Below are 10,974 nucleotides of genomic sequence, written 5' to 3'. Positions count from 1 at the left end.
TTGAGTCACGGGGGGCGGGAGCTTCGAGCAGCAGCTTTTTTCTCATCCTGCTCATCCCAGCTCTCAGCAAACAGTCTCCGGACCCTCTCTCAGGTAGAATATCGACCATGGCTGGATCCTCAGTGACCGACGGTGCAGCGCAGCGGCTCGGATACATCACCCGAGTCCAGAGCTTCAGCGCCTGCCACCGACTCCACAGGTAGCAGCTACGTCATTACGTTTTTATTTACAGACCGTTTACGTATTACCTAAATCTTGCGGTAATACACATACTGGTTTGTGCCGATAGAAGTTGGGAAGCGTGACCAGGTTGTAGGGTTGCTCGTAATTAAATTAAAGGTAGCCGTTTTATGTTAGGACAGAAATGGTTAATACTCGACGGATTTAGGGCTGCTTCCCGGTATGGAAGTCCGTTTCCTGTTTACAGTGTACAGTCTACAAACGACAGTTTGGCAGTTTTATATCTCTGTCTTATTATTGTCTTGTGGGATTTATAGTTTATCTGAAGCCATAGATACGTAAACTGCTGGTGCTGCCTTCACGTGCTGTCGGCGACGTCGGAAAATATTTACCGTACCCAGCGGCTACATTTGGAATTTAAACGAGATTTCTGCACATGTGTTGTCCATGAATAGACATTATCCTCCATGATTATTGCCAACATGATTATCACTATATATTGAACCTGTTGGTTTATTTATTTATAGATTTGACATGCAGCATAGCACGCATTTTAAACACATGTATTGTAAAGTTGGTCATCAGCACATATTCACTAGAGCGTTGGCATCTTAACGCATGGTTTGGAAATCTACAACTTGAGAAACTAGAACTAGAGAATGGTTTGAGATGAATTAAAACAATGTATTGATAACTAAAGTTGAGTGTCCGAGGTGCATCTATAAACACTTATCTTATGTTCCTTCCTTGTTTTTACTTGAACTTCTTTTCCAGCATTCACCTGAGTGATGAGGAGAATAAAAGAGTTTATGGAAAATGCAACAATCCCAACGGTCACGGACACAACTACAAAGGTTTGTCACACTCTTTATATTGTAAAAATGTTGCTTGCTTTTACATTGCCATTCCCATTCACTCAATGTCCTCCCGTCTGTCCACAGTGGAGGTAACGGTGCGTGGAAAGGTCAGTATCTATCTGTTATACTAAATCAAACTGTTACGTTTTGAGACATTTTTCTAAATATATTTCAAGCTTCATCAGCCATCTGCCATTTTGAATACGAATTATATTTGGAGAAAAATGTTAGGTTTCGTAAGTGATAATTAAAAAAAAGAATAAGATAGAATTCCATAGTATAATTCAGTATTTATTTCTGCACCATAATTAGTTTCCTTCAGTAGGGAGCAGTGGCGTAGCCAGGAATTATTGTGTGGGTGGGCCTGGAGAAATGTAGGTGGGCCAGGGGGAGACATTAAGTGTGGGGTCTGAGCTGAAACTTCATTAATGATTGTAATGATTTTTTAATGCACCAATAGAACTTAAGCATAAATTAGCAGTGAAAACAAAAACATAGGCACGGCGGCCTCAGAATGTGTGTAAAACTGACATCCACATAGGGATGGCTATCGTTAAGGCTTTAACGGTACTACTACTTTTATCGATAGCGCTTACGCTTATGCTCCAGGTTCAGTACCAACCACATCATAAAGTACGCGGACGATACAGCAGTGGTGGGACTCATCAGGGACAACAACAAACAGGCCTACAGGGAGGAGGTGAAACATCTGACAGACTGGTGTAACACCAACAACCTGATCCTGAATGTCGATAAAACAAAAGAGATGATTGTCGACTTCAGGAACAAAAAGCACTGTCACCCACCACTCCACATCAACGGCACAGCAGTGAAGACTACAGACAGCACCAAGTTCCTGGAGGTGCATATCACAAGCAGTCTGACCTGGTCCACTCACACTACATCACTATTTAAGAAGGCACAGCAGCGCCTACACTTCCTGCACAGCTCCCCCCTCCCATCCTCACCACGTTCTACAGAGGAACCACAGAGAGCGTGCTGACCAGCGGCATCTCCATCTGGTCGAGAGACTGCAACGCCAAAGACTGGAAGTCTCTGCAGAGAGTGGTCAGGACAGCAGAGAAGATCATCGGAGTTTCTCTCCCTCCCATCAGAGACACCGCTCAGAAACGCTGCCTAACAAAAGCCCAGAACATTTTTAAAGACCCCACTCATCCTCACCATGCTCTGTTCTCCCTGCTGCCCTCCGGCAAGAGGTTCCGCAGCATTAAGAGCAGAACAGTCAGATTCTGCAATAGCTTTTTCCCCCAAGCCATCAGACTGCTGAACAGCAAGCAGACCAGTAACATAAAGATTACATTACGCTGTGTAAAGGGCACATATTTGTTATATAGTATGTCTATTTTATTTATATGTATAGTAAGTCTTTATATTTTAAACGCACACTTTATCTTTAATTGTATCAGCACCACGTCACTATTATTTATTTATATGTACAATTTTAGCACGTTTTTATATTGTCCTGTTCCTGTAAGCCAGTACAACGAAATTTTGTTTTAATAGTACACTCTGTGTCTTGTTGAAATGACAATAAAGTATGTCTATGTCTATGTCTTATCGATCCGGTCCTTTAACATTACTTTTATCGGTTCTTTTGGAGAAAAAAACAAGGTAAACTAACTAAACAAATTGTGAACAAAACTAACATTGCTTTTTATTTAAATTAAATACATAATATTTCACATCAAAAGAAACAACAATGTTTTAACAAATCATATTAAATAATGTGATGACAGAACTGTAAACAGAATAGCTGAAACTTTAACAAAATAAATAACTCAGTTTCCTCTAATCATTAACCCATGTTTGTATAATGTAGTTAACTCGGTGTGTTGCTGCTAGCATGCAGAACACCTGACGTGGAAACGTTCCTCGTGGATGGGGCTACAGAGCTGCTAGAAAGACAGTGGAACCCGGTGCATTCCTCCGTCTGGATGTGGAGCACTTTTGCTAAATGTTTAGACAAATTGCTCGTGTTACCGCCCTCACATGATAAACTCTTATTCCACTTTTGATAACGAGTATTGTCCACATAGACACGGCTATAGTTTAACCACACCTCGGAGCGCGTTCTCTCCGCCATCTCCTCCGTGTGTGTGTGTTGCTGCATGTTGTAGCAGCTGCGTGTGTGTAAACTGCCCCGCCCCCTCTCACACAGACGGGGGCGAGATCTCTTAAACGGAGTTGGCGACACTTAAACTGCAATGTAATGTTTGTGTAGCAATAATACATACAACATATATCGGGGGCACAGGTTGTTTATCCTTGACAGTCGCACAATGGGCACACACTGAGTGTTTTCATATTCAGCAAATGTGTACACGCTAAACTGCAGACCTCAAGATGAAATAATACTTTCATTCACTCACGGCAAAAGTTACTTTACTTACTATAAAAACTCACGGTAAAAAAATGCACTCCCTATTCCATTGTCATGAAGGTGGAATCTAACTATATCCAGAATACGTTTTATTGGATCCAGGCAAGAAAGATGTTTATTTCTGCTGTAAAGTTGGGCATTTTAACATGGGGGTCTATGGGAATTGCTCCTTTTTGCATCCATCCCCTGTCGGCCACTAGATGAACTGCAGTTTGTGGCACTTCCTTCTGGGCTTCCCGGCTCTGCGCTATGAAGCGCTGATTGGCTGTGGGTGGGCCAGACGTGCATGTGGGTGGGCCCAGGCCCACCCACAGCTACGCCGCTGGTAGGGAGGAACAGAATTGATGCACTTCATGTATTTGTAGTCATCACAATTTCCCCCAGAACATTTACATGACTAACTCAAACGATCTGTTGGATGTGTGTGACCCTCCTCCCGTGAACGCCCACAGATCGATGCTCACACCGGGATGGTCATGAACCTGACGGACTTGAAGGCGCACATCGAGGTAAGAACAGAAGGAGGAATACTTTATTATATCATCCGACGTGATATCTCAATGATCGAGCTGCATTTTTAACAGTTCCTGACGCCTGGGTGCAGAACGTCACAGACCGGGCATTATCACAAGTTACACATACAGTATTATCAACAGTTGATATGGCTTATGTGATAGCAAGCAGTTCACCCTTCTGGCATACACAGAACAACATCAAATACAAACATTGAAGTTTCTGTGTTGAGAAATGTGGATTGAATGGGAACAGGAGCATTGCAGGCCTTAACACCGAAATGATCAGCTGAACATTCTGTGGCTTTTTACTGACTACAGGAAGTCATCATGATTCCACTGGACCATAAACACCTGGATAAGGACGTCCCATACTTTGCCAAAGTTGTCAGGTGAGTTTCCTCTTCAGGTTCATTTAGTTCCCCCAGTGTTCACATGACTCACTCCTGCTCTCTTCTGTCCACTCAGCACCACTGAGAACCTGGCTGTGTACATCTGGGACCACATGGTGGAGCTGCTGCCGCCCAGCCTGCTGTACGAGATCAGGATCCACGAGACCGATAAGAACATTATCATTTACCGAGGAGAATCGAACGCTGTTTGATGCAATCCAAAAGTGTTCTTGTAGGTTTTCTATTCATGTAAAGGTGAAAACATAATGTGTACCCTGACAGTGTCAGCAGGTTGTACCCGGCTCAACTTGTACGGATATTCTGCATCTGTTTACTGCTTTTAGACCTTTTTAGACCCAGAACACACACTGCTGAGAAAAGTAATGTTGTGATGGAATGTTATTTGTCTTCTTCGGCATAACGTATTCAATGTGTTTTGAAAAATACAATGACCAATAAAACAACAACTTGAGAACCAGAGTAACACTTTATGATACAGACCCATGGGATAGTTACACAACACTGATGGCGTCGTGTTGTCAAGCATAAATCATGTTTTTTACATTTTCTTATAGGTATTTTTTCAAGCAAAGGATTTAAGAACTTCTTCCAGCACGACCTCACAATCAACATGTTAGCATTTATGTTAAAAGAATAAGTGGCATGGATACACACAACTCATTTGTATGTATAGTTTAACCAAACAAGAATGACTGTTGTACTTTATACAATAATAATAACTATTTGTAAAGCACTGTTCATGGAAGAATTCAGCCAAAGCGCCCAACACAATAAATGGACATTGAATGAGCTAAAATACTTGTTGACACCATCGGTAGGACTGTGTACTGCATCAACCACACATTAAGTTTAGCTATACGTACTTGTACACACGATAAACTAACCGGGGAACCAGTCAGAGAACAACAGCTACGAGACTCCTTTACTGCACGGTGCTCTGAACAGCCAATCGAGTGCTGCGGATGCTGCAACAGAAAAGACCTCCTCCGACCAGCTAACTCCACCTCTGCACAGACACTCGGCCAGTCGGCCACTGAGATGGAACACGTGTTTACTTCTAGGTGAGACGCTCGTTGTTCCAACAACACGGTGCAGCTGTGTACACACAGAGGACACCGTTGTTCCTTTAATAACACACGGACAGCATTGGTTGGATGACAACACGAGCATTTCTCATTTCAATAAAGGCTCACTTTTGAGGCTGCGATAAGTAAAGCGTTATCTTCTAAAACTAAGAACGTAATAGTACTTCAGAGTTGGATATATTAATGTGTGAGTGCACCTATTTATTATTACCTAGCATTCCTGTCCAACACATTGTTTACAGGTATTAGCAAATGCTTATACCTGGAAATGTATTATCAGCCAAACCCTTACTGACGTAGCCATGTGTATCTTGTTACTCAGAAGTATAACGCGTGATATATACCATCTCAGAACCTTCATAAACATCAAATCTCCCCTAAAGACAATTGTTGTTTTTGAAGCGTTGCCCATTTACAAGAGACGTCTCGTGTCTCAAGCTCTGGTGAAGGGTTCTGAAACGCCAAAGTTGAAATAAGAGATGTGTTGGAATGTAATACATGGGTGAAAGTGTACCGTTTCACCAACATGAGAACGAGAATAATTCTACTCTCTTTCTCGATAAGGCTCATGAGTGGCGAGATATACTCTCGAGCCAGCACAAACACGTCATGCTTAAATAAAACATCTACTGAACAAGGAATGGTCCCCACAAACAAGCAACAGAGAAAGTCAATCCTGTTCACGTCGTCCCTGCTCCTCCTGCTCTGGCTGCAGAGGGGCCTCAGAAGAAGGTGGTGTCTGAGGAGAAGGCCCCCGCCAGCCTGAACTCCTCCTTCATCAGCACGCAGAAGAGCCTCTGAGGCAGAGCTTTGGAGTAGGGGGCCGGGCGGGGGACGCAGGTCCGCAGCAGGATCTCCCGCCCTGCCGGGGGGGGGAAGTCCGGCACCTTGTTGCTGCCTCCGCCCGGCTTCTTCTCCAGCCCAAATTCATCCTCCATCGGGGACAGGAGAGCAGCCTTGGGGGGGGGGGAAGGTAAGTGTTACTAACCCGCAGAGGAAGGGTGTGGAGGTGTGTGGAGTTTTCAGCCTGGGACGATGATAGCTTTCGTTTGGCATGTGGCACCAGTTGTGTTTGGTTCAGTCATGAGTCCTAAAACATGGACATGAGTCTGCCTTTGACCACTTCATGTTTCCTTGTCTCAAAGTCAATGGTTTCATGAGTGTGTTCAGATGCCTGAAGTAAAGTCTGTTAGACCACGAGCTGAAGAGATTTACACGTTTTGTTCTACAACATGAAATAAGTCAGAAAATCCCCCGCAGGTGAATGCCTGAAACTTCTTTGTGTCATAACAACGACCAAGTGAGACAAGGAAGCGCTCAATGCTAAACACTTGTAGCCTTTGGCTTAGCGATGGTAATGTGGGGTGGGGTATTTACTGATTGTATGTCGTAGAACAAAACCTGGAAATCTCTTCAGCTTGTGTCACAGATCTTGTAAATAATACTCACTCATTTCCAGGTTTTAGGACTCATTCCTGCACAACTCTATTGGAGGTATGAATTAGTCAAATTAGTTAAAAGAACACTCTGGAGACCAGGCATGTTTGCTTATTTCTGTGTTACTCAGGGACTGTTGAGGGGTAGAGGTTTACAGGAAGTCTCGTTGCTATGGTTACCTCGTCACTGGTGAAGTCAGCCAGCTTCACGTAAGCAGCAGGAAAAGACACAGAAAAATACATTCGAATACAGGAAATGTATAAAAAAAAGATATAAGAAAAATCATGAGTGAAGATCTGAGGAAACGCTGGTTGCCCATTAGCTCAAGAAGCTACTGAACAACATCACAGTGAGAACACACAACAATACACTGAAGTACCACCACCATATGATGAGCCAGGGGGAGAGGGGGGTCTTACCCTCTGAGAGTTGATGAACAGCCTGTGGATGATGCTGCCGGCCGGTCCCTGCCCCGCCCCCAGCACCACCACCTCCGGATCCTCCAGGAGAGAGCTCACAAACCTGGAGCAGGAAGTTAAACATGACTTCAGTGGTTCTGGTTCAGGTTATTTATGTACAGTCACAAAGGCAATTCAAAGTGCTTAACATAGGCATCAACAGATTAGAATGAACAAGAAAATAAACAAGGATACAATTCACAAGAGATAGTTCCAGGTTTGTGGCGCATCGAAGCTAAGAGCTGCCTCAGCAGATTAAGTTCAGCCATACCATCTGTTAGGTCTATTGAGCCACAGCTAACTGTGAGATGACGTCACCAAACGTTACAGATGTCTGTGGTTTACATTTGAGGCCCTGCTTGGCGTCACAACAGCTCACAGTTGGACAGAATGTCTTTCTCTGTGTCTCCGTCTGACACGCTGCTAAAATAAAACCATGTGTAACTTACTTCTCTAGCTCTTCTGTGTCCTCTGCCGTCCCGCCCTCACAGGTGGCAAACTTGGCCTTCAGAGACCGAGCCTGAGTGATGGCTGTCTCCAGAGCCATCAGCTGGCTAATGAAGTCCTGCAGATAGGAGAGAGCCAATGAGCTGGAGGGACAAAGGCAATGGAACTTAACTAACTATAAGGCACTTTGTAATACAATTCATCACAACCAATTAGAATACAGCTGTATTAAGCAGGGGACGTAACCATAGAAACAAAGCTAACTAGCTGTCACCCCAAGGCTCTGTGCCATACCTTGTGGTGAGCGAAGAACAAATCTCATATCATGTCAAGGCAGCTTAACATGATAATTCCACCGGGTCCGTCTGCGCCGCGGCGTTCACTGCGATCGCGGCCACTCTAGTCAATGTGTGCTATTCCACCAGACGCTCAGCGCTACGGCTCAGAAGCGCCCCAGAAGCGTCTCGACGCTGGGCTCCGCTAAAAATAGGCAGCTGGTCTGTTTTTGACGCGAGACGTTGCATAGCCCCGGGCAGGAAGTGGACCGCTTAGAGCAGGGGTTCCAAACCCCCGGAGGTGTTACTGCCGGGCCGCGAAATAGCTGTGAGTTTATCGTAATATTTGCAGAATTATAAATATATAAACATATTTTATCATAATATTTTTTTTAAAAAGTGTTTAATTTTCGCACCTATACCAGTCATATTATTTCATCCAGTAGCCTGGTTAAACTTTCACTAGAAAACCGTTGAAAATGGCTTTTATGATGTTCCGAGGGATTCGGCGGCTCAGCCTCTCGTGCGCACGAGAAAGTTACCGGTGCGCCAAGTAGGAAGAGGAGCGCACAGGAGACAACCGTTTCATTACAGACTGTTATGTTAATGTGGGGAAATGGCAGTGCATACATTATTTGAGATATATTTCAAACTCGGTCTTCATTTTAAGGACATGTCGGCCAGGGGTGTAGAGCTATTTGTTTAAGCCAAAACAGGAGAGTAAACTAGTCTGCCTTGATCTATGAATTCATGTCCGGGACTCTCGCGGTATGTGCTGCCCGCAGCTGTTTCATAGAAGGAAAGCCTCCTTCACTTCATGAAATGGCTGCAGCATCAGGAGACAGCGGGACGTGTACTCCGCCTCTGAGAAGTGCAGCACCAGTGAGTAAAGATGTGCCTTTTAGAGTGACTGCAGGGCAGGCTGCTACGTGTTAACCACACACACATCTCTACACACACCTCTACACACATCGAACTGCCCGATTACTCCCCCTTTTATTAGTTTTATGAAGGAGATGTCCTGTCACCAAGGCAGCATGATGTGTGTGTGTGCTCTGCTCAGCTCAGCTCTGTGTGTTCGGTGTGTTTGTGTCTGTCCGACACCGGCATTTGTTTTCAAATGACCATGAACAGTAATTTACACACATCTGGCTAACTCCATAGGTAGCTGTTAGAAATTAAAATCAATGTTTTATGGCATAATGTAGCTTAAACATACCGTCAGTTTAAATGCTATTTTATTCTGGAAAAAAAACGGAAGTTGTCAATACCAAGCTTTTATTCTGAAAAGAAATGCCAGCGTTCTCCTCCGGTTTACAGTCAATTATATATATATAGAATAATTATGATGATGTATGCATTTTTTTACCACGAAATACAGCAACACATATTTGATTAATGTCATTTATAACTGGACTATTACAAGTATTATTAACTTTGTCTGCACAAAGTATCCTGTCCATGAAATGTGCCCAAATCAACAAAAACTGTGAGCCGGCACGCAAGACGCTACGCTTCCGAAGCGCGCCCGGTGGGGTATGACGCTGTAGGAGGTCTGACCAAAACGGCGGCGCAGACGGACCCGGTGGAATCCCGGGGTAAGAGTATGCTAAGCTAGGTTCCACTTAGGCTGCGATCATGCATAACTGATCGAACAATGAGCGAGGAGATCCGGCTGCTCAGAGGGAAACCCAGAAACATGGCCGTTACATTTGTCACTCAGATTCCAAGGGTTTTTCAATGATGTATTTATCTTCATATGGGTTTGTAAGCAAGTATTGAGGAACTGAAAGTTCTCAATTGGAGAGAAGGTCTCTAAACTTGTGTGCTTCTTCACTTTGTGGTTTGGAGCTTAGTTTCACTCTTGCGTTCATCTTAAATAGGTAAGCTAGCTCTAAATGCCAGAGGGGTCAGTTCCCACCATACCATCTGGGTCTGGCTTTTCTTCAACTGTATAAAAGAAATGGAGTGTTGAAACAACTGTATATAGTTATACTATTCTAATGTTAATATGTCAATGATTGAGTATTGAATCATAAATGATTTAGTAATGCACCTTTGTTCTCAGAGTACGCTGCTACATTGATAACACCTACACTATTCTTCAGAGAATCACAGAACATCACGTTTCAGTGAGAAAAGCTGAAACGTGTGTTTTGCATCAAAACAGCTTTAAATGGACACTGACATTTCTCTAATGATTATTACTCTCATATTATGCACAGCCAACTCTCCCAGTGCTCATCATTCTCTACATCCTGGTCAGATGATCAGCTTGTGACGTTACTTCTCATCCTGCCTCTCACCTCCAGCTTCTTGTAGTCGTGGCTGAGGGTGTGCAGCAGCTTGCTGGCCTGACTGATCGCCTGCTGGATGCTTTTTTTCACTGATGGGATGTCTTCCACTGACTCTGTGAGTGAGAGGATTAAGCGGAGAGAGGGAGAAAGGGAAAAGCAAAGTTTGTTATAGTAAAAGTAAGCCGGCAATTTATTTAAGAAGGAACATATGGAATGTTCCCTCCAGTCCGTATGCTGTCCCCTCACTGTTTGTGTCCCACACACTCGATGCCGTTCTGAAAGAGGAGCCATTTGGATCACACACACATTTCCACTGGTTGTTGCTACCGACAGCATTCATACATTACATTTGTGTTATTCTTGCATCGAGAGGCAAACACTGTTATATAAGAAACAACATCCGACCCCTTTCCAACAACAGGTGTACATAATCATACTAATAGAACATTGTGAAAAAAGAAGAGCTTTGTTCTTGTTGTTTTGGACACGTGGAAGCTACTTGGTGGCAGTACAAATGGCCTTGTGGCAAAATGTTCCACCGACATGCCTACATCTTTGGTTGTGATTCACACAATGGACGAACACTTCATCAGTCAACTATATCAGGCTCAT

At 43.8% G+C, this 10,974-nt stretch overlaps 2 protein-coding genes across 4 annotated transcripts in view; one reads left to right on the top strand and one right to left on the bottom strand.

Annotated features, from left to right (window-relative positions):
- pts (6-pyruvoyltetrahydropterin synthase) lies at window positions 1–4,817 on the top strand. Of its 2 annotated transcripts, none has more exons than XM_034107191.2 (6): window positions 1–199; window positions 955–1,034; window positions 1,122–1,144; window positions 3,891–3,947; window positions 4,272–4,342; window positions 4,419–4,817. In XM_034107191.2, the coding sequence occupies exons 1-6, from the start codon at window positions 108–110 to the stop codon at window positions 4,552–4,554; spliced, it is 459 nt and encodes a 152-aa protein (XP_033963082.1). In that variant the 5' UTR covers window positions 1–107; the 3' UTR covers window positions 4,555–4,817. The 2 variants fall into 2 exon arrangements, with proteins under 2 accessions (XP_033963082.1, XP_033963083.1); XM_034107192.2 differs by lacking the exon at window positions 1–199 and adding an exon at window positions 275–400.
- rab3gap1 (RAB3 GTPase activating protein subunit 1) overlaps window positions 4,811–10,974 on the bottom strand; it is a 31,324-nt gene continuing 25,160 nt past the window's right edge. The window contains exons 21-25 of one of the 2 annotated variants that reach the window (XM_034107188.1): window positions 10,372–10,475; window positions 7,793–7,908; window positions 7,305–7,407; window positions 7,065–7,088; window positions 4,811–6,404 (exon numbers count right to left, since the gene is read on the bottom strand). In XM_034107188.1, the coding sequence (XP_033963079.1) occupies window positions 6,171–6,404; window positions 7,065–7,088; window positions 7,305–7,407; window positions 7,793–7,908; window positions 10,372–10,475 (581 nt within the window). In that variant the 3' untranslated portion in view covers window positions 4,811–6,170. The remainder of the gene's footprint in view (window positions 6,405–7,064; window positions 7,089–7,304; window positions 7,408–7,792; window positions 7,909–10,371; window positions 10,476–10,974) is intronic. The other variant, XM_034107190.1, reaches the window with a different exon arrangement.

Source organism: Pseudochaenichthys georgianus, chromosome 19, assembly GCF_902827115.2.
Source record: "Pseudochaenichthys georgianus chromosome 19, fPseGeo1.2, whole genome shotgun sequence".
Lineage (NCBI taxonomy): Eukaryota > Metazoa > Chordata > Actinopteri > Perciformes > Channichthyidae > Pseudochaenichthys > Pseudochaenichthys georgianus.
This window is presented reverse-complemented; position numbering and strand designations above follow the sequence as displayed.